The 23,630-nt window shown below is 38.9% G+C and overlaps 2 protein-coding genes across 4 annotated transcripts; both read left to right on the top strand.

The window, feature by feature from the left end:
- Positions 1-461: 461 nt before the first annotated feature.
- Positions 462-4,898, top strand: LOC145898847 (uncharacterized). The gene is made up of 6 exons (XM_082987485.1): positions 462-703; positions 1,167-1,407; positions 1,955-2,622; positions 2,942-3,073; positions 4,020-4,264; positions 4,720-4,898. Exons 1-6 carry the CDS (start codon positions 502-504, stop codon positions 4,804-4,806), a joined length of 1,575 nt encoding a protein of 524 aa, XP_082843611.1. The 5' UTR covers positions 462-501; the 3' UTR covers positions 4,807-4,898.
- Positions 4,899-6,207: 1,309 nt separating this feature from the next.
- Positions 6,208-21,878, top strand: LOC145899539 (AP-2 complex subunit alpha-2-like). Of its 3 annotated transcripts, none has more exons than XM_082988378.1 (23): positions 6,208-6,342; positions 6,608-6,676; positions 8,167-8,309; positions 8,777-8,970; positions 9,736-9,865; positions 10,022-10,153; positions 10,300-10,378; positions 10,625-10,775; positions 11,695-11,863; positions 12,130-12,267; positions 12,714-12,896; positions 13,189-13,413; positions 13,971-14,165; positions 14,701-14,799; positions 15,002-15,138; positions 15,573-15,644; positions 17,368-17,450; positions 17,866-17,957; positions 18,867-18,985; positions 19,116-19,238; positions 19,602-19,678; positions 19,916-20,043; positions 20,557-21,878. In XM_082988378.1, the coding sequence occupies exons 1-23, from the start codon at positions 6,276-6,278 to the stop codon at positions 20,632-20,634; spliced, it is 2,883 nt and encodes a 960-aa protein (XP_082844504.1). In that variant the 5' UTR covers positions 6,208-6,275; the 3' UTR covers positions 20,635-21,878. The 3 variants fall into 3 exon arrangements, with proteins under 3 accessions (XP_082844504.1, XP_082844507.1, XP_082844506.1); XM_082988381.1 differs by having other exon boundaries at positions 10,628-10,775; XM_082988380.1 differs by lacking the exon at positions 15,573-15,644.
- The last annotated feature ends 1,752 nt before the right edge of the window (positions 21,879-23,630 follow it).

Here is a 23,630-nt window from a genome sequence, read left to right on the forward strand (position 1 = left end):
TTTGTTTGTTGCACTCGCCGAAGATGAAGGAGGTTCTGATTCTTTCTGTAAATCTGTTTTAAGTCTTTTATCAGGAGTTAACCTAAAATAAAAGGATGGTGGTAGCAAAATTTTTAAAATATGCGGATTATTTTCTTTTTGTAGGTTTCGGGTGCAATCCGTGCAAATGCGTTATTTTTTTGCTTGTTGAAGAGTTGAGGTTTACGTTGAAGATATTAAATTCGCCTCAGAAAAATTTAAGTCTTAACTCCTGCCTTTGTTCCCAAATCTATTTTTTGGTGTAAAAATCATCGCATTTTGTAATGTTAGATTTTATCCTTGGGGGCAGACGATCGGGATTATATAAGGTTTATATTACAGCTCAAGAGTTGCTCGCGGGGGGATATGCGCCAGACATACTTAGCTTGACTATTTAGTGTGCTATAATAAAATGTCTTGTCCTGTTTTGACCTCGTAGCAAAAACGTGTAGTTTTACTGACTAGAAAAACCACTGCTTTACCATGGAGAAAACGCAGCGGTACTTTTACACTTTTGCGTTGTTGTTACCACTGCTTTTTGGAGGTTCCCTGGCATTGCCCAGTGGCCCACCGTTGGTCACGTGTGCCTCTTTGACACCAATTGGCCACAATGTCGCATCGGCAGACCTCGGGTACGGAATTTCGACCATGACTAACACAGTTTCTCCAGGAGCAACGCTCGAAGGTGAGACAACTTTGCTTTTATTACTTTTCACGAAAGATGACAACAAAAAGTTAACGATAATGTGGGTACAAAAGATCGCCAAGTAATGACCTTTGGGTTGCATTTCATGCGGTTACATGAAACACTTCTGCGTTGCGTACAAAATATAGCTATGGCAACCGAAAGAGATGTTTCCCGTTTACCCTTGAACTATTTGACCTTGTGCTTGTCATTGTTCATTACAACGCAACTTAACTGTTTGTGCAAGAGTTCCGTTTTACAATCTCGACAAATGCCTTCCGTGAATTTGTTTACAGATAGTGGCCCAAATACCGTTATATTATATTGCCTGGAGGCGTGTACTTAATTACATATTTCCAAGCAGAAGCATTTGACCTTGACGATAATTTTGCTAAACAAGCCTTTACAATATATATTGTCTATTGCTATACCCCTTTGTTAACTCGATACATTTTGTTGGCAGTGACGATAACTGGGAATGTGGATTTCAAGGGTTTGCTGCTTCAAGTGCGGGGCGGAAATTCAGGGCCAGCAGCTGCTGTGGGCTCGTGGCAAGCTCCTGGCGATGGGTTCCAGTTATTAAATTGCCCTTTTGGAATGAACAGCGCCGTTGGGCATAACAACAATAATTTAAAAACACCCGGAGTTACGTTTACGTGGACCGCGCCGGATTCCTGTACTCCAGGCACGACTTATTCAATCAGGTACCACTTTCTTGTGTAAACAAGTTGTTTGTTTTTGTTTGTTGTTTCTTTTCTGGCCACATCGGGGTTTGAACCCAGGATGTCCTGGTCACGAATCCCGATCAGGTTTTCTTCTTCCGAGGGCGCGGGCGCTTGAGCAATGCCGCCAATCACCCGCCTGTGTGCAAACAAGTTGTTTTACCGCGTATATAATGGTATACACTTGGCATATGCAGGAGTAGTCGTAGGAAATGTGGGTTCCAATAGGAAAAGACAGCATTTTAGTGATGACCTTGTTTTGGTCCCGTGGGGCTCAATTTGATTAAATCGGTCAAATATGCGACGGACCAACTTTGGTCATCTTTGCTGAAGTTTAACGTGACTTTTGACTTCTCCGTTCACATTTTCACGTGTAGCGTATGGGATTTGGGTCGGTCGCGTTAAAAAGATCGCAGGAATTGCAAAATTATAACAAACAATTAACTGTTCAATCATTCGGACACGTTTTCATTCTGTCAGTTGAAGCGAAATTAATCCTGAAAGTTCTGATGTTTTCCTTTTCCTTCAGGGCTACAGTTGTGAGAAGTTTCAAGACAGTCCAGGAAGGCTTAACGAGAGACATCTCGTGTGAAGAATCACCTCCTTTCCCTATTCCCGGAGACACCCCACCTCCACCACCACCAATACCTGACACTGACGCACCAGCTGGGCCAGATGAACCATCGACCTCCCAACAACCACCCAGTGTACCAGTTGTCACCAGCGAACCACCAGTTCCATCAACCACAACAATGATGCCACCAGCACCAACTACAACCAGGGAAACACTACCACCTCCACCAATACCAGTAGAAACCAGTCAAGCACCCGCACCATCAACCACGCAACCTCCCCCGATGCCAGCTGAAACCAGTGAACCACCGGCACCATCAACAACTATGCAAACACCACCACCGGCACCAGCTACCACAACGGTAATGCCACCACCTATTTCAACTCCAGCTGCCACAAACCCACCAGCGCCATCAACAACCATGGCAACGCAACCACCACCACTTCCATCCACTACAATGGCAACACAACCAATGCCAGCAGAAACCAGTCAACCACCCGCACCATCGATGCCACAAGTGGTGTTTACGACACCATTTGCTCTGCCGGGAATTCTTACAACAGTACGGGGAGTGGCAGGGAAACAGTTCTGTGTGAACTCACAATATAACAATGTGCCCTCTGGTGAGTTGTAAGATAAAAGCACATGTATTAACCGAACAACCAAAGACCTAAAAAGTTTCAAATTTTACACTTACATATAATAGTTAAGCAAAAGCACGTGTACCAACAAAATATCTCTAAAAACATAACAAGACTTAATTCTCACGGTGACACTGTTATATTCAAGCAAAATATTTAAAAAAATAGTGTTTTTGTCATAAGATCGCTTTCTACGTAAAGAAAGATGTTCATGTTTTGTATCAGAAACGTATGGTGTTTGTGCAAAATGGTAACAGCCTTTAACCAAGATAGACTTTTTTCTCTTTGCATATTTAAACAGGAAAGTACGACACCGACTTTGAGGATGACAGTAATTACATGGGGGCTTGGAAGGACGTCGGCAACACCGGATGGCTTCGCAAAAAAGGAGCGACTTCATCTTTATTCACTGGGCCCTCGAGGGCCTTCGACGGTAGGTCATAAGTTCATGTTCGCTAAACTCAAGTTGAACTTTGGGGATTCATTAAACGCCTCTGAACGCCTCTTCATTTGTACACACCAAGTCACATAGATGAATCGCATTTACAACAGGGCTTGATCCAGTATTATGTTTTAAAGCTAAAAATGATGCAGTGGCACTCAAAAGGGCCGTCTAAGATTGAAATTTGTTGATCACTAGATTGGCCATACAAAATTCCCATAATTGCTACAACGAGTTGTGAATAGTAACCGCTACAAGCAGAGAAACTTTTTGTATACGCCACAGATTTAAATTGTTGCTTTGTTTTTTCATTAAATTAACTGCCAAAAAGTTGTTGTGTTTTGTGACAAAAATCCCCTCAAGCTGCGTGAGCATAAGCACGTGATCCAACGAAGGTTCAAATTAGCGAAATTGTTCGCCGCGTTTTGTAGACACAGTTGTGTTTTTCAGAACTTCGTAGGACAAAATATCGCTCGAGCGTCAGATTATAATGATCGCCTGCCAACAAACTGCGTAAATGTGGATGTATTTGTGGTTTCACATAAAACTTAACAAATATTTTCTGATATAGCCTAAAGCAAAGACGTCCAATTTATCGAACTGGAACTTGCACCTTATCGCATTATCTTGCATTGGACAATTTTGTTTCGTCAACAATTGAAGTTGAAACAGCAGATATCGGGGGACTAAATCACGTGAACCACTTAAAAATTAATTGCGATCAACGAAATTTGAATTTAAATAGAGGAGCCATTGATTAAAGGTTTCCATTGAAACTTCCATATCTACATGTAATATCGACACGCTATAAATGTTTCTTGGATGGGCTTGTGTTTATGTATACAAGTGGCCCTTTGTACTTTACAGATAATTAGGATATTTTATTAAAAACACATTGATGTGTATAAGCTGTACCTATTTCTGTCGTTGATTTCAGGCAAATATTACGTGTACATGGAAGCAAGCTCTCCAACACAACCTGGTAACAGAGCGATCCTTGAATCCGAAGACATCTTAGGATGTTACTGCTTGCATTTTCATTTCAACTTCATGGTCAGTAGTCGAGGTCACAAGTTCACTGCGATGTTCGGGGACGTGGTTTTGTTCGAAATGAGTTCTTCAGCACCAAATAACGCCTGGATGAACAAATACGTTCAGATTAATTCACTCGAGCCGAAAAAGGTGACATTGTTGTACGTAGATTTGAGCTTTTGTAAAAAATAGGTTCAGTAAAAATGTACCGCTTGCCCTAAGTCAGGAGTTACCAAACTACTACGGCCGGTTCATTTGGCCCACCGAGCTTCATACCCCAAAAAGTAAAAATAGTGTACTTTATGCACTTTCATATTGTAATTCACTACATATTAGAAACATGTGCTGTCCTGTTTTTTCACCTCTGTATAAAAAGTTTGGTGACCTCTGCTTTTAGTGGTTGATTTGCAAACATAGCGTAGTTTGAAGGAGAAGTTGTTACCCGCAAAACCTTAAAATTAACTACGAAAATTAGATAACAGTCCAACCAATTTATCCCGCTTGTTGGACGGGTACCACAAATAAATATATACCTTTGGGTTTTTACCGCTAATTGGGCGTTCAAGATCTCCTTCCACTTAAATTTTTTTGTGTGTGTCTTGCAGATTCGTTTAGTGGCCGAGAGAGGCAGAGACTGGATGGGTGACGCTGCTTTGGATAAGGTCTATATGGAGGATGGATTCTGCCAGTGAAAATATTAGTTCTGAAATGGTGTCATTTCCCGTGCTCTGTGCCGCATTAACATTGTACAGTTGTGAGGTGCTACAAGTCCGTATAAATACACACAAATATATTGAAGTTGTAATGATTACTGTTGACACTGCAACCTTTTCGTCTTCGGTGCTTGTGATGAATTGTACGTGATGCACACGTACTAACTGGTTCTGGCAGAGTTGTAATTTACTAAATGGGCAGAAATATTACGTAAGGTTTCCAATATTTTGCAGACTCATTGTAACGAAGTGACGCGATAAAAACGTTTTTTTTGCAGAAAGGGATTTGGATAAATAAAATTAGATAAGCGTTACAAAATATTTGCATTTACGATAATTAATGTCATTGTGTTATTATCACTGATCTCTATAGAACTTGCAAGTACGTTGTGCTGATTGGATGTAACAGAAATAGTTCGAGTTGGGCGGTTTCTAAATTATAATTATGGGCTTTGCGTTTTCGCTGCATGGCGGAATATTTTACCCCGAACCCGGCAATTTAGGCAATATTTGGCCCCACAATAACCGTTGTCAAGACCGGAAATGGGAAAAAATGTTTGGAGCCAAATTGACCGAATTTCACCGGAAAGCTAGGTCACGTGATTCAGCGAGGGTGTGTGATTTGTGACGCAGTTGTTCGCGCTTGTGAATGAACGAAGTCGTAATGCCGGTTTGTAAATCTTGAAAAGCGATGTTTAATTTGGTTTGTTACATTAGCGGTGCGAATTGTTTTGAGAGATTTTATTCAATGCCAGATTTCGCAAATTTATAAAATACACTGCCCCGTAACATTTAACCGGGTAGGCAAGTAACGTGATGTAACTAATACACGTTCTCTAATCTCTTGCACTACTAAAATATTCCTTTTTTGCCATATAAACTTGTATCAGTAGTTTTTTGAGAGATAATGCAGCTGTCATATCAATAGTTTACTGCTGTTGTATTGTTGTTTAACCTGTAAGGCAACATGTTCCTTTAAATTTAACATGGTTTCAATATTTGGGACAGGCCTACACTAAATTCCTGTAGGATTCAAATGTATTTTCCAACTACCTGTGAACATGACTATGTAATAAATATATTTTTATTTGGTATTTTAAAACTTGAAAACAGTTTGGTGTATTCCAGATTGGAAAAAATTAAAAACAGAAGAAATAAACCAATACCTTACAATTTAGCTGGCTTATCTGTGTAAGTTTATATTGCTGCAAAGTTTATATTGTTGTAACCTGTCCCAACCTGTTGATCACTTGCTACCACATATTAGTTGTCATTTTTGTGTACAATGATGTTTTGACAAAAGCATTTTTTGTGGTAAAAGATATATACAACGTCATATGCAACATAGCCCAAACCAAGCAAGTGTTATTGTGTCTATTCAGGTTTCAGTGCATGTATGTTGAGTGTATTGCAGTAATTTCTGTTTGGGAATATTGTGAAAGTGCAAGATGCCGGCTGTATCAAGGGGAGATGCCATGCGAGGCCTTGCTGTTTTCATATCAGATATAAGAAACTGTAAGTAAAAGCATTACAACAGTTTAAATACAATATATAGAGTTAACCAGATAATGTGAGGTGTGCTCAATTTAGTTGTTGGTACAGTTTTACGTAAAATATTATTGTAAGTTTGTTTAAAGTTGAGATTTGATTTTGTGTGTAATTCGATGATTTTGTCAGTTAACATGTATGTAAGTATGTTTTATATGTGGGTAGATTTTATGCATAGTTTCATTTCCATGAGTGTGGGTTCAGTTATTAACGCATCTTTGTTTCAATGCAGGCAAAAGTAAAGAAGCTGAAAGCAAGCGGATAAATAAAGAACTCGCAAACATTAGATCAAAGTTTAAAGGTAATAAAACCAACATACGTTTGAAAATGTTTAAAATAAAATATTTAAACTATCTTTGTAAAATGGTGTAATTTGCTGTAACTCATTGCTGTAAATTTGCAGTACCTAAGGTAAGAAACTTGATCTTACTACAGATTTTTGCATCAGCTTATTGTGACTCATAATCTTACCAGATCTATAGTATCCTGTGTAAACTGAGATTGCTTGCTGGCTCCATGTTGTCACGACTTTTGCATTAAGGCCGCAAGGGAGTCAGTGGGGAATAATGTTCCTACGTCAGTGCATTGTTTGTTTCCTGTTCTTAACCACACTGAGAGTAACAAGCAGTACTTTGGTGCCTGGAATACCATTGCACAAACAATCTACTCTCATTATAATAAAAATTATCAGAGCAGTATTGCTTAAAGAAATGGACATATATATTTTGATGCGCTAACTTTGGGAGAATCAACACCTGTATATATATGTTCTTGTTAAGGCTTATAAGCATTCACTCAAATTTTTATAAGTGTTTGCGTGTGTTTTAATTATTTGAGGCACATTAATAAATTTTGTGAGCTGCTTAGAAATGGCCACTGTTTCAACCTATAAGTTCTCACCAGTGGAGCTTGGTGGGACCATGGACAATCTTTTTTGCCAAATGACCTGGAAAAGACATTCACTGTTATAAATGTTTGACAAAAGTTTCTAAATACAGCATGTACATGTTAAATACAAGTTTGTCCGACTTCACAATGCAATGCTGTGTTTAGTGAAATCTTAGTGTCGTAAATGACCATAAGCTCGTCAGCCACATCATAGAAGCATGGCCATCTGTTCAATGCAACTTGATTTATTGACCCACACAATGCGTATGTGTCCCCTTGTTTCAAACAGACATGGACAATTATTAACTTGCAGTGCTTTTCCGTACCAGTGTGGTGCAGTCACTTGCAACTAAACAATTAAAACTGTGCATCAATATCTCCAGAAAAATCAAGCTAAAGTTTGGAGAAAATGAAATATGTTAACTGTGAAATGTCAACATAACCTCTTGTTGCTGTGACTTAAATAATTTGATGTATAATTATTTCCTTCTATTTGATAATAGTTAAACACAAAAAAATGTTTAACACATATACATTTACAAATAACTCTTTCCAAATTTATAGGTCATATGAGTTTGTTAGTGCAATTCAAGAACAGTTTTAGACAGTTTTGACCAACTTTCCCACTTAATTGGGCTACATACAAACCAGTGCACAATGAGCATACTTGGGCAGTTGCTGGAAAATCAATGAATGAATTGCCTATTGCCTGTAGGATTTGGCTAGGGACCTTCAGAATCATTGACTTTGCCCTTTTGTTCAATCAATGGTGTATCACATGTCTGGTCTTTACATATTACCAATGCTATACCAGTGTAGCTATGTTAGTGAACGGAGCCAAATCCATTTTAACATAAATTTATTCACAGCGTTTTAACATTTGTTCGTTTTTTTATATTTCAGGGGACAAAACCTTGGATGGCTACAGCAAGAAGAAATATGTTTGTAAACTCCTCTTCATATTTCTGCTCGGCCATGACATTGATTTTGGCCACATGGAGGCAGTAAACCTTCTCAGTTCAAACAAATACACAGAAAAACAGATTGTAAGTGTTTTCCGCTACATCACAATAAATTCCTTTACACAGACATAAGGTTTTTTAAAACCACTGTTTTTGGTCACGCCATATTGAAACATAAGGGAGTGGTTACTACGAAAACTTAAACAAATTGAATTCTAGAACCCAAATTTGTTATGCTATCCAGAGTTCTCTGAATCATGTTTTCTCAATGACAGTAGGTGCCATATCGCTATTGCTGTTGCAAATCAAAACACAATAGTTTTGGAATGACTGCCAGCCACTCATGTTGATTTTAGATTTAACTGGTTTAAAACGTACTATGTCTAGATGCAAATTACAAGGCAATTAGGTCAAATTGCAATTACCCTAGTCTGGATGCAATTTGCTTCAGTTTCTATTATTAGTGACCAATGCACTGGAAACCAATATGTTTTTACAAAGTTTTGTACTTGCCATTATTACTTGGAAGTTATTGAACTGCAAACTTTCAGGGCTACCTGTTTATTTCTGTACTGGTGAGTTCCAACTCGGACTTGATGAAGTTGATCATCCAAAACATCAAAAACGATATTTCCTCACCAAAGCCAGTCCATGTCAACCTGGCTCTCCATTGCATCGCCAACATTGGATCTATTGAAATGGCCGAGGCTTTCGGCTCCGAAGTTCCAAAACTTCTCGTATCTGCGTAAGTTGTGTCTTGTTGTCATTGTAAGGCCCTACAAGATATATGTGATCTTGCCTGTGGGCCATGTGTATCGTCATGGGCGTATCCAGGGGGGGGGTCCGAGGGGTCCGGACCCCCCCCTTTTGTGAAATATTTTGGTCTTTTTTGATAACTAAACAAACGCCACTGTATTTTTTTGTCAAAATCCGTGTGAAAACCAGAAATTTTCTTTGACGTTGACCTAAAACCGCATCGTGTTGCATTCGCCATTGTTTCCAAACAGGGAGCATTGTTACCGAACACTTGGCATTGTTACCAAACATGTCGCATTGTTACGAAACAAGTGTCATTTTTCGTCAGTTCACGGACGAAACGTCGTTTTTCAGTGGCCACGTTGTAATGACAAGCGGTTTACTTGCGTGAAAGTCGATTAGTTTAGTTGTTAAACTTTCCATAGCGTTACACAATTGCGCAAGCCAGAAAGCCACCGTTTATGTGACGATTGGCGCGAACACCGGCGCTCGTATTTTGCGATTCTCGCTCACAATAGTTTACACTTAGTTTATACCTGAAAATCGGGGAATTCCCTAAAAAAATTGGACCCCCCCCTTTAAAAATTCCTGGATACGGCCCTGTGTATCGTTATGTACTTTTTTAGCCATTTACAAGATTTTTGTGTTGACTGGATGCATTATTGATGTAGCTGTTGACACCAATTTATCAGTTATATTTAAGTACATGTTGGTCAAAATTTATTGCATAACTTGTTTTTATTTCAATTCACAGACAAGCAAATGAATCAGTAAAGCAAAGTGCAGCTCTCTGCTTGCTTCGACTGTTCCGAACTCTCCCAGAGTCGATGACTTATGCAGAGTGGGCGTCTAGAGTTATTCACTTATTAAATGACCAACACATGGTAAGCAATGCAGTGTATCAGAATACGAACTTTGGTAAATTGTTAAGCAGTTTTGGGAAAGCTTCCGTTGTAATTAATTCATTAGTTAAAAGTATTTAATGCAGACATAGTTATGTTTATTGTACAATTTCTGATATGTTTTGTGCATTTTTTTAGGGAGTGGTAACGGCAGCTGCAAGTTTGATCCATTCACTGTCGCAACACAGCCCGAGTGATTACAAAGGGTGTGTTTCGCTTGCAGTGTCCAGACTCAGTCGAATTGTCACATCAACTTACACGGATTTACTGGTTTGTCTTTTGAAGCAATTTGTATTTTGTAAAAAAATGCAAGTTTCCTAACCTAAAATTCACTCCCTGGGAAGCACAATGTGTAAATATTTTCAACTGTGTTGTTACAATCAAAAATTAATAAAGGTTTTGTTTCTGTTTCGCAGGATTACACATATTATTTTGTTCCTGCACCGTGGCTTAGTGTGAAACTTATCCGACTACTTCAATGCTATCCTGTACCAGGTATATTGACAGATTATTTTGTGTCCAAAATGTGATTTTTTAATTTACCAATTATGTAACATGTAGCGCAAAAACTGTGCTTGGCTAATTTTTTTGTGGGGTATACAATCTGAAGCTGTTCATATGTTTTATTTTTCTTAACCCGAAACATGTTTTTCTTCTGGTAATAAAGCTGCTGTCGTAAAACACGAAAGTGAAATGTTTACTAAATCTGTCGGCAAATGATTATAATTTCTTTGTCCCCAGAAGAACCAGCAATTCGTGGTAGACTGGTGGAGTGTCTGGAGACAATTCTCAACAAGTGTCAGGAACCACCAAAATCCAAGAAAGTCCAACATTCCAATGCAAAAAATGCTGTGCTTTTTGAAGCAATTAATCTTATCATACATATTGACAGGTTTGTAAATTGTTAAAAGTTACGAAATGTTTTGTAATATACCTATTATTCTTTTTTTTCTCTGTGGTGTCCTTAGTTTCTGTTAAATAAGATTGTGAGTAGTTTTCTTTTCATGCATATAATAAGCATGGTTAGTATTCAGTTGTGTGAAATGTGTCACTGGTTTTCCTTTTATAAATATATCAACTTGTGGATTTTACCAACAACCCCATTGGAACTATTGTTATTGTTGTGTTGTTCAAACCAGACCTATAGTAACAATACCTCGTTTGGAGTAAAGTTTGATATATCTCAATATAAAATTCCATGATGTTGTGAAATTAAATGTCATCGAATGAAACCGGGAGAGCAAGGAGAAATGTTTTTTGGTTTTTGTTTGCTTTGTACAAACACAGACTTGACTTTTCCTAAAGCGTAGTTGATTGAGATGCAACCAACCATGTCTCAGATAATACTCTCATTATGACTCAAATGTGTATGTGTAAAACAATATACAAGTCCGAACTTTTCCAACATTCCAATTTACGTTAACACTACATGAAATTTTCTGAGGCCTTTTTGAGCAATGTACTTGAGTAAAGTGTCTATTAGACTTGTAACAGCCAGCTCAAGTGCATATTGTTGGCTTCAGTGGCATTTAACACTTGGTTAACATGCTTAATATGTTCATTGTAGCACTGTAAGGATTAGTTGCATCATTCATATGGCCTATATGTGTGAATGTTATTTTTATGGTGGGGTTTGTGATAAGGTTGTTGTTGTCACCGTTTTAACCATAATTTTCCTTAAAAATTATCAAAAACCCAAAATTATTTAACTTTACCTTTACTGCCAAAGCTATGCATTTTTTACCTTTGACAACTTCCCTTTGTATAGAGTTTAAAAAATAGCAAAGTTCATGTTATTAACTTCTTGACAGTGAACCAAACTTACTCGTGCGAGCTTGCAACCAGCTCGGCCAATTTCTTCAACATCGCGAGACAAATCTCCGCTATCTGGCGCTAGAGAGCATGTGTCATCTGGCAGGATCAGAATTTTCTGCAGATGCTGTAAAGAAGCACCGGGAAACCGTTATAAATGCTCTCAAGGTATGGATTAAATACTTGCATATTGGTTGTAGCAACTTTCTTTAAGTGGGACACATCAATTTTGAGATTTTATTTGAACATGCAATGATGCTTGGACAAATGACATGGGATTTTATACTATCGGTTTAAATATTACAATTTTGTTTCTTGCTCTACATGATTGTGTCTAAAAGTTTGAAGAGTTGTCTCCAGTTGTGTTCTTTGTGATATGTTGGTAACATTCCTTTTGGTGTTTTTAACTGCACAAAACTTTTTTTTACATTTAGACTGAGAGAGATGTAAGTGTGAGGCAGAGAGCTGTTGATTTGTTGTACGCGATGTGCGACAAAACTAACTCGGAAGAAATCGTCGCAGAAATGCTCGACTACCTGAAGATTGCTGACTATGCCATAAGGGAAGAAATGGTGAGAAACCCTGTCTCTGCAAATGTTTGTGTCAATTACTGTGTGTTAACCATACTGATCTTTGTGCTCTGTTTAAAACTCCAGTGTGTGCTATACAAGACAGTGTAACAAACTAATCAATATTTGTGGTAAGTTTTGTCTGTCCCTATTTTTTTTGTGGATCAATAAAGTGACTTTTAGTGAGTCTCATTAGAGTTTGTTTTGGTTAATGCATCAGTATGTTACTGTAACACTGTGTTACTAACACATATACAATAAGTGTAGCTGTGTAGGTCTTTGATATGAATTCTGTACAATGTCTTGCTGTGATTTCAACTGACTTGGGCAATGCAAATAGTTCCATGGTTTCTCCTTCAGTTAAACTAAACTGTTACTCAAAAAAGATAAAAATTATCATTAAAAAAAAAACTTTCATGTAAACTTTTTGTATACTTTATATATTGCAGGTATTGAAGGTTGCGATTCTGTCTGAGAAATATGCGTCTGATTACACTTGGTATGTCGACACCATTCTGCAGCTGATCAGAGTTGCCGGAGATTACGTCTCGGAAGAAGTTTGGCATCGGGTTATTCAGATTGTGATTAATCGTGACGACGCCCAAGGTTATGCAGCAAAAACTGTGTTTGAGGTAGAAGTTTTTGTTTCTTTTGTTAACGTTTTTTTTATCACACACTACTGCACGATGTTGTTTAAGATATAATGTCATGGAGTCCAACTTTATAGTTTTTACAATTTGGTGAAGAAAGTACAGCATGCATAGCATGTATTTTATCTTAGCTAAACTTGTCAACATTTCTTCAAGTTAACTAGTTATCTGCGGGATCCCAATCTTGAAACAAGCAAATGTACTAGTGATATAATTTCAGTGACAGAAGTGACAACCAAATATATACATGACTTTAAACTGTGATTTGATGCAGAATCTGCAAGCTCCGGCGTGTCATGAAAATATGGTGAAAGTTGGTGGATACATACTCGGAGAATTCGGAAATCTCATCGCCGGGGATTCCCGCTCCTCACCCCTCATCCAGTTTAATCTCCTTCATTCCAAATTCCACCTCTGCACTCCGGCCACACGCGCTCTTCTTCTTTCAACTTACATCAAGTTTATTAATCTCTTCCCCGAGATCAAGCCTACCATCCAGGTGTGTGTTGTGTACGTTTTTACCAATTTACTTGCCGCGTTGAAATGTTTTGATTGTGAGTTTGGTGTTGGTTATTTGCATTCCAAACATTGTTCTAATGTCACATATTACAATAAACTTCGGTTAAGCCTGAAAGTTGCATCACAAGCTTATTTTTATCCGACTTCCCAAACTCTATGAAATGTTTGTACCGCTTTTACAAATAAGTTAGTGGCTAACATACATAAAGGACTAAACACATATTGACTTTAGACTAAAGGAAGTTGTAAATATGTCTGTATAACACAGCAGTAAACACAGCATGAAGCCTCTATGTATGTTTGTAGTCTCGTGTAAACAAGAATGTTGTTTGTCAAGTCTAAATAACCTGGTACCTTTTGAGTCATCAAAACATATTTATTACACTGCAACAAATATTAATAAATTGTTAATTTTGGTGGGGTTGCGGCTTTTCTTACTGCTATAAAATTTGGCAGCTGTTAAGTTGTTCCATGAAACTTTGACAAAACATCATGCGATCCTTAGTTTTGTACAATGAAAAGTTTGTTGCGTCACAGAATGTTCTTCGCAACAACAATCAACTTCGTAACGCTGATGTTGAGCTCCAGCAGAGGGCGTTAGAGTACTCACAGCTCAGTTCGATCACATCGCAAGATGTGTTGGCGACCGTTCTTGAGGAAATGCCTCCGTTTCCAGAAAGGGAATCCTCGATTCTGGCAAAACTTAAGAAAAAGAAGCCGGCCTCCGCTCAGGTACCCGGGTCAATGTATCTACTAATTATTTGATGATTTTTAGTGTTGAATATGAGAACTTGCAGATGATAACTTAATAATCACTGGTCAATGCCCTTTAAGTAATAATAAACAATTCACACACAAAGCACTTGCTTGAACAGGGTCAGCCTGGTCTATTTGAGGAAATTATATTTTATCATATGGTGTCAAACACATGTGACAGTAAAAAAGATATCAGAAAACATTAACATTAACTCAAGTAAAAAATAAAAACAACCTCAACCAGTTACAAGTTCAGTATCCAGACCCACTACTTATTTGTGATTTCTGGAAATATTTAAATAAGTGTTCATTTAAATCTGAAAATATGCAGACCAGAAAGTAGTCTTGTTGGGGCTACTGTTATTGGATGTAATTATTCTCTTAAGGTTGTTGGTTATTTTCCTACACTAAGTCTGTCCTGTTGCTCACGCTCTTAGTTTAGCAAAAACAACTTAGTTTTTGCTAGATTTCTTTTGTTGTTTTTTACAAAAAATACTATCATGTTTTCCAGGCCTTGGAAAAAGACGAGGAAAAACACAAGAAATCTACATCGCCACCAAGTGTTCAAACAAATCATGTCGATACACCCAAAGAAACACCATCAGTGCCAGTAAGTCATAAAACAATTTCTTTCAATGCTTATGCGTTGTAGATCATTGCCACAATTTTGTAATTTCCAGTTAGCGGAATGTGAAATGATCAACTATTGATTCACTGTCTCCTATGTAAATAGTATGAAAATGAAATTATAGGCAGAGGTTTCAAAAAACTTTTCATTCACCGTATCACCTTACTTCGAACTTCCTTCGTAGAATTCGAACTCGGTCGATCTTCTTGGTCTCGGAACGCCAGCCGTTGCCCCGGAAGCCAAAAACACAAATGCATTGTGGGACGTATTCGGGGGAAGCACCGCGCCGAACGAACAAGTGGTTGACGTAAATCTGAGCAAGTGAGTTTATGATTTATTCGATCCTTACCTCCTTTCGCAACAATAACTTTTGTTTTGTCAACGCGTGGCCGGATGTCAAACAATACAGTGGGTCTCGGTTAGTTCTAGAAGGACCATGAATTTTGCCCTTTCTAAGACCGTAAATTTAGAAACTTATCCGCCGTATGTTGTTTGCGTTTCACTTACTAAGGCGTTGCGTCAAATTCGGAAGTCACTTCACGCAGTTAACCGGATTCCACTGCACTGCTTTAAAGGCCCAAACTGAAATGTTTTATTTTGTTTTTGTTTTCTTTTTTTTAAACCTACTTACAAAATGTTATAAAGTAAATTGACGCTTTCTGTGTTTGTGATGAAATAAACGTCATTATAATAATGAGATGCGCTCCATTGCACCCGATAGGGGTAAATAAATTCCTTTCCATTTGACCCCTAAGGGCCGCAGAAGAAGCGGCGCCCCAACAGGAACCAGAGGCACCCACTGACGTTGAGGTCCAATATCTGACAAAGTAAGCGCCAGTTTTGTGTGGCGTCCTGTAATTTTTCGTGGTCCTGGTTTGACTTTTCTGTGGTGGAGGGGATTCCCCTGCGAGTCAAGTAATTTGCCGAGTGTGATTAATTTTTGATCGGCTGTCATGGCGTTGAGTCAGGTGACCACGTGCGTCGTTGTGATTGGTCGATGGCTAATTTGCCAAAAAACGTCAACCACAATTGAAACAATTCGACACCATGGCATTGCACTCAAAATTCCTTTTAATAAACTAGAAAAGTGATCACCGTTGGGTGTTAACCAGTTTTGTGGGGCGTTTTTAATTGCGAATAATTGGCAATATATAATGAAAAACTAAAAATCATGTTTTGATTGGGGATTTGCAGAATTTACGTGTATTTTTACAAATGTCACTTTTGTGAGCGTACGAACTTCTTTCCTAAATTGTTTGTACGATTATTAACTTACATCACTTATGTCTTTCTGCGACTGAAGCCAAAGTACTCTGCTTGCTGGATTTGGCGACCTGGGACCAGCCCTAATTTCACAAACCCCAGAAGAAAACTCTCTGATACCCGGTTTGGACATATTTGGTGCTGACTCCTCAATTCTTACATCAACCCCAACCTCACCTGATCAGTTAGCGGGAATCGAGAGTCTGAATTTTGGCCAAACTGTCGCTGCCGAACCCGATGCCGACAACGAGTCGGTTTACAGCGATCCAGAGTGGTTCGAAAAGTAAGAGTGAAGAAGGGCAAGAAACCATTTTCTTGTTGTCGTAGTGCTGTCTGTTCCATCTTCAACCGTTCTCCGTCCATTCGCAGAGTAGAAACCAGTGCTTAGAATATGATATCTGTGTTAGCGGCTATACCATAGAGAAATGGTTTGGTGGAAAAGGCGAAACAAAAGTTTTGGCCTTTGTGTAGCTGGTGTTGGATGGTAGTTTGGTTTCGTATCTGTATCCGTATTGTCCTGTGATCATCCTTGTCCGTTTGTGATAAAATATTCGATTTAGACGAGATGGTTTGGGCTGGAGTCAGTTAGTGTATTGCTTACAAGATACTAGCTGAACTCCAATCCGAAACATCTTGTTTGAAACAGTTTAATTTATTGTGTAAGCTGCAGACAGATGGCCACTGTTTCGACCTAAAAGGTCTCATCAGTGCAGCTGGTGTTTTAGTTTAATTTATATTTCGGTATATTTGTGTCGCTGGTAATAAGGCAATGCTTAATCGAGGGTTAGATTCTGCCTAAATTAAGCAACCCGTCTTCGATTTGGATACGTTTTCTTCAAGTAGCTTTACACTTAACAGTGTTGTCCGTTCGATTTTAAAGGAAGCCATAGAATCACAAAACATTCGTTGCTATGACAAGCTGAGAACATCACTGACCACAAACTTGTCGCGTATTCTTTCTGTATGGCCCCGAATCACAAATATTTCTAATTCTAAAATCTTGGTATTGCAAAAGTTGGGGATGCCATACGGTTGATTTGCAATAAAGCTTTCTGTAGCGTAGACACGAGTTACAAAAAAAAGTTCTTGGAGAATTCTGTATTTTAAACAAAAAACTTGGCTGCATTAACCACAATACTCAATTTGTTCAGCAATCACGGGAAATTTTTCCTAAGTTTGAGACTTGATTGTCACAATTCCGCGTGTTTTCAGCTTGCTACACTGGGCACTGTTACCAACACATCGTAATATCTCAGTGTATAACATTGCGGCGCTTTTGTTGCGCAGATTCCTCTTTAAGAATAGCGGGGTGCTTTTTGAGAACGAGCTTCTGCAAATCGGCGTGAAATGTGAATTCAAAGACCACTACGGTAGGTGTTAATTGTAACAAACCAACAACAATAATCTGTGTTTTCTTTTGTGTAACTTCAATATACGATAACACACTCGTTCAAATATGAGGTTTATTTATTGGTTCCGATATATGTATTTTGTACTTTTTACATAATAAAAAACATAAAAACCCCACCACAGGGGCTGCAGCCGGTGCACCAGGGTCCATGCCATAGATGGACCATAAATTGCAAAAGGGACCCACGAACAATATTGTTTGCGTCAAAACAAAGGGGTTTTGATAGTAAAAGCTGGGTTCCAAGTATAAATTTTCGTGATCTCCAAAAGAAAAAACCCTCGCATCGGCACATTTTTTCTCCTAAAAGCCGTGGTTACACACAGTTGGCTGTAAATTGGCAAGCATTAAGATTAAGTTTGTATTATTTTCCACAGGTCGTGTTGGTCTTTTCTTCGGCAACAAAACCCCGACGACCCTCGTGCATTTCTCAGCTTCTGTTTCTCTTACCGATGATCTCAAGGACAAGGTTGGTTAAAACCCGCTTGCATGAAATAATTTTAGATGCTCCATGGAGCGCATGACTACTATGTAGTGATGTTTCCAGTTCCAAATTATCCCGGATAGTTCCGGATATCAAATCCGGCCGGATAATTTGAATCCGGCAGTTTGCTAACACCGATTCGTGTATTTCATCGGCAAAAATGTTTGATTGCCAAACAGAATGGAACAAATAAACGTGGGTATTTATTAATATGGTATAACACCTCACGGAAAACCTTAACAACAAACAACAGAAGAATCGGAAGTCGGCGAGTATCACAGACTGGTCCCAAAAACGAGTAATTTGTGTCCGTTTTTATGGCAAAAATGCTTTTCCAACTATCAGGTAAAATTAGGTGCATTACCCGGCTAGGTCCGGGTATTGAAAATTGGTAGGACATTTGTTGGCGATGTCAGTCCTTCCTATGTCAATCACTGGTGAAAAAAGCACCGATGCATGAAATGTTGGTCCAGTTTCATCCGTGCGTTGTTTCAAAACTGTAACGCAGGTTTTATCATTTTTGGGTTCAAAGTTGGGTGTTTTCAAAACACCAAAAAAAACTATACCCAAACACGTAAATGTGGATTAATCAACGTTCGTGCGTTGCTTTAAAACTCCAACATACTTGTTTTCAAACAGCTTTTGACAGAATTGCCCTAAAAGGTTGCCTTCAAACGTATGGGTGGGTCTGGGTTTATTCCTTCAGCTTTACATTCAAACGGATTCAGGCCTCGTAGAATATTTTGTTTTGTTTACGTTCATGAAATATTGCTTGGCGTGAAATGCTTGATTAACGTACACTGTGCCATTATTTGAGTTTTTTTTACATAGTAATGCCGAACTAAATGTTGCACTAAACGTAAATACAGTTTTAACCTGTTCGACTTTCCTCAGCTCAACGTGGCAACTCAAAAAGAGGCCCCAGATCAAATAGACGGAGGAGCACAAGTTCAACATTTCCTTAATATGGAATGCGTGAAACCCTTCCACGATTCACCAGTGCTTCGTATCAGGTGGGTAGAAATTAATGAATAAATTATATTCGGTCGAACACTGACAATATCCCCTGATAAATTCAAAATGTTATTCCTTGGCACGTTGTTGTTCAGTGTTGTGAATCGAGTTGTTTATTTCTTTCGACAGATACAACCATTCGGGCGCTCCCCACTCGGTGGCGCTAAAACTGCCTGTTCTGGCCAACAAGTTTTTCGAAGGCACTGACATGGACGCCTCGAATTTCTTCAATCGGTGGAAGCAGCTTGGACAGTGAGTTGAGCATGGGTGTAACCAGTATCGCGTCAAGTGGCGTGAAGAAAAGCGCATAAATATCGAAACACTAAATATGGAAAGTTGAACTGAGCACGTTGACTAAACCCTTCCAAGTATCAAATAACCTATGAAAGTTATCTCGGGTGCCAACCGGGTGCAAGTTTATGTGGAAGCAACCATGGCACAGGGCAGGAAGTGGGCGGGGGTTACCCGACCCAGATATAGCGGAAATAGAACACGTTTTGTTTTCTGGGCGACCACCCTCTTCCTCTCAATTAAGCACGAGCACATGTTTTCCCCAATACTTTGTCATGTAAAGAAAACCACTGTTTCGTAACAAATCCTTGTTTATTACGTCAGGCCGTCCCAGGAATGCCAGAAGATTTTCCAAGCCAAGTTTCCGATTGACAGCAGTGCGAATAAGATAAAACTAACTGGTAAGTATTACAATGCCCTTGCAATATTGAAAAAAAATGAATGATAAATTTGTAATTCTCGCTTCGAGGCAATAATTTTATTATTTCTCGCCTAGTGTCGAATGTGAAAAGCGTGTACGTTTACGTAACCACGTAAGATATTATCAACTGTGGTAATATTTTACCGTGGCCCTTTCTGGTAATGCACTGACCCGTTGATTCTTTGGCGTTTTAAGGAAGAATTTTTCTTTTCGGCAGGTTTTGGTCTGGCGTGTTTAGGTGGAATCGACCCCAACCCGGACAATCTTGTGGGTGCGGGTATCGTTAAAACGAAGGAACTGCAAGTCGGTTGCCTCCTACGTCTTGAACCGAATCAAGCTGCCAAGGTAACGCTTTGTTGGTTCTTCGGCATAACTTGGAATGTAGCTGATTTGACGATATGTGAACTGCCCAAGATAATCAGAAATACACCACCTTGCTCTGGCGAATGTTTTTTGACGTGGAAATATCTTTACTTTCATTTATGTGCAAAAAAAGCCATACCATTGCAAAGCTGCAGACAGGGTGTGTACACGCACTGTTTCGACCTGTAAGGTCTCATCAGTGCAGCTGTTGAGTGGCACTGTGCTAGCTTTTACACTAGCAGGCACACTAGCAACCACTGTAGAGCGCACTATGTCCAAACGGATCTGCTTGGTAACCGATACCTTACAGGTCGAAACAGTGCGTGTACACACCCTGTCTGCAGCTTTACCTTCACTTTGTTCACGTAGATTATTTGCTGACTGTAAAAGACGTTTTTGTAAATCACTTGGTGTGATTTTAACGCTGAATGCAACCACACCACTTTGTCGAAATCGAAATGGATGAGAGGTGGTAAATATCTACACTTTTTACAGATGTACCGACTCACTATTCGAGCAAGCAACGGGGAAGTGGCTCAAACTCTCTGCAACTTGTTGGAAGATCAATTCTGATTCAAGTTTATCTTAACCTATTCGCACCAACATATTATAACTCACTGCGCGAACTGCGGGACGCTCCACCCCATGTTCGAAAAATCTCGCCCACCGTGCGACACCGTGCGGTCAAATACGGCCTATCGACTAAATAGGGAAAATTATTTTGTGTTAAAAGGACACTTGAGACTGGTTTTTACATTGCATGCCCCCAAAATCAACCTTTTTTTAGGTTGAGTTACCAAATAAATCACTACAATAGCATTGTGACGTAATAACTGTTAAAAAGAATCATTTTTTGCGAAAACGCCATCGTCGCCAATCATTTCTCCACTGACTGTAGAGGTATATAAAATCACTCAGTACACCCCATTGAAACATGCGTTTATGCGAGTATATAAATATATTTTCGTCTCTTCCTCTCTGTCGCCACCTCGCGGGGCACGTTTTTATGTCCCTGTGTGACGTGTTTTCATATATAAACTTCTCTCCAAAATGTCTCCCACTTTGCCCACAAGGGGGCGCTGCTGCTAGTATGTATTGACCGGTGGTGGTAAATGGACCAAACGCGGCGGACGGTTTGAAAAAATGTAGTTTGGCTGCTTTCTGGTGTTCTTAAACGTAGATTAATCTCGGCCGAAATCCGCTTCTGCTTTGGCCCCTTTATATGCACTTTAATTTTCACAACGATCGGTGTGATGCTCTTAGCGACTTGCAACGAAAAAGGTGGAAAATATCACAGTATCAACTCGCTCAAACATGGGTTTGTGACAAGTAGTCACGATTGAAAATACTGTTACCTTTCTGGCATATGAAGAATGTCATCGAATCTGCAAGTGGAATCACCATAAAGACGCATGATTTTTATGTAAACCCGCCAATGTGACGTCAATGTTCAGTAAAACCACGCTTTTATGCAGGGATGGGTTTTCTTGCTGCCGATATAATTTCTTCTATCGTTTAAATGTGCAAAAGTTTTCGCTGGCAATGTTTTTTCGTGTTGTTTGCGAACCTTAAAAACGCTAAAATTTTTTGGTCGCATGACGTATTCTGTGAAAATCAAAAAACGACAATGATTTCCCCGAACTTCAGGTGCGTTTGATTGATTGCACCATGCGGTTTGTGACGTCATAGTCGACGATTCTCTACACTTGTTGGATATGTTCTTGTACTGTTTCGCTGTCTCCCAAAACTTCTCTCTATCTTATATTATATCTGCATCTCGTGTGTATGTGTACAAAATCCGGTTAGGAATCATGCCATACGAAAAATGCTTGTTTTGTTTGAACAGAGTTAAAGTTTCAGTCAGGTCTGATGAAATTATTACACGAAGAAACGCCAGTTCTGTTAGTGCTGCTCAGTAACGTCGCCCGGTAAGAATTGAATAGCCGGTGTTGACCAATTAGTTACTAGCAAATTTATTCAAGAAGCTCACGCGCTGGCGCATTGGCTTCCACACTGAGAGAGAAACTTTGGGCTGGCGAGCTCGCGCGCTGGCGAAAAGAAAAAATCGGCGTCCTCACTCACGCCCAGCGTGTTTTCGCGGCTACCTGTCATTTGCGTTCTTATGTACAAGACAATGGCTTTTTGTGAAGAGTTTGTGGTTGTTTTATTGTTGTTTGCTATTTTGATGAAAAAAAAGAATATAATAAAAAGAAAACGAAAATATTGGGTTCATCCTATTCTGCAAACACGTGAAACACTGCCTCAAGGTAAAGTGCTCATTTCACTTGGGCTGTTATCAACATAATTTTACTTTCAGGAGACTACTTTAACTTGAACAGAGACATGCGAACGATGAGACCAACCTTTACCAGGTACCACTTCATCTGATATTCCGTTTGTGTTCGTGGGAGATGCTGCATTTGGTTTACATCCAAATTTGATGCGACCATATGGAGGTGCAAATCAAACGAGGGAAAACAAAATATATGATTTCAGGTGGGATTAATAAACTATTTTCAGCTTTGCCATACTATTATCTTTATGTGTGTGTGATAGGCACTCGCGAGCCCGAGGACGGATTAAAAAGGCATTTGGAATATTGGTTCAAAAGTTTCAAGTGTTGCGAGCACCAATCCGGATGGACCCGAAGTATGCGGATCACGTCATAAACGCTATAATTGCGTCCTGCACAACCTTTTGCTCTTTGAAAAAGGTGTAGAATCTGTCCATGCTGAAACTGACGACTATTCGTAACTTTCGCGAATATTTCAACAGTGAAGCTGGCAGTTTGCCGTGGCAAAATGACTACGTTTTTCGTGTCAACTAGTTCTCGATTTTAATAAAACAGTGCAATTTTAATTGAATGGTGGAAATATATGACATAACACAGTGCCTGGGAAATAGAGAAATATACATTTCAACAATAAAACACTGCCCAAAATGTATTAAAAGTAAATTGAAGAAATCGAACAGTGGCATGTGAACATTGAAACAGGCAGCTGGTAGCGAAATGACTACGTTTTTCGTGTTACGTTTACTAGTTACTTCTGCAAAATTGAATTTCCGTAAAACAATGCAAATGTATTTGAAGTAAATACGACAAAACACAGTGCCTGAAAAATACATTTTAACAATAAAACACTGTACAAAATGTATTAAAAGCGAATTGAAGAAATCGCATAGTGACTGGCATCAAGAAGTGCGTCAAAATACAATTGCATTAATATGCATGAGGCAGTATGATACAAGACAATTGCATTAACACCGAAATAAACGTCAGGTACGTTTAAACACAATTGCACTAACACAGCAATAAACATGAAGAAGTACGTTAACAGATAATTGCATCAACACAGAAAAAAGCATGCAGAATTACGTTACTTCACAATGACATTATTACACAAAGAAAATACATGAAACGACTAGAACTCTTGTGCATCATAAACTAATTGCAAAATTTGTAGTTGCAAACTATTCCGCTTTTTTCTCGGTACGTTTTTTAGAGCCAAACTTAGACAGCTGCAAAATCTGTCAGTTTCGTCTAAAAAAACAAATCAGCTGTTAAAACA

Source organism: Ascidia mentula, chromosome 4, assembly GCF_947561715.1.
Source record: "Ascidia mentula chromosome 4, kaAscMent1.1, whole genome shotgun sequence".
Taxonomy (NCBI): Eukaryota; Metazoa; Chordata; class Ascidiacea; order Phlebobranchia; family Ascidiidae; genus Ascidia; species Ascidia mentula.

Coding starts and splice junctions, on each gene's coding strand:
- LOC145898847 (XM_082987485.1), top strand. CDS start 502: ATGGAGAAAACGCAGCGGTACTTTTACACTTTTGCGTTGTTGTTACCA. Junction 1,408..1,954: donor GGCACGACTTATTCAATCAG/GTACCACTTTCT, acceptor CTTTTCCTTCAG/GGCTACAGTTGTGAGAAGTT. Junction 3,074..4,019: donor GCCCTCGAGGGCCTTCGACG/GTAGGTCATAAG, acceptor CGTTGATTTCAG/GCAAATATTACGTGTACATG.
- LOC145899539 (XM_082988378.1), top strand. CDS start 6,276: ATGCCGGCTGTATCAAGGGGAGATGCCATGCGAGGCCTTGCTGTTTTC. Junction 9,866..10,021: donor TATTAAATGACCAACACATG/GTAAGCAATGCA, acceptor GCATTTTTTTAG/GGAGTGGTAACGGCAGCTGC. Junction 15,645..17,367: donor GAGGTCCAATATCTGACAAA/GTAAGCGCCAGT, acceptor TTTGTTGCGCAG/ATTCCTCTTTAAGAATAGCG.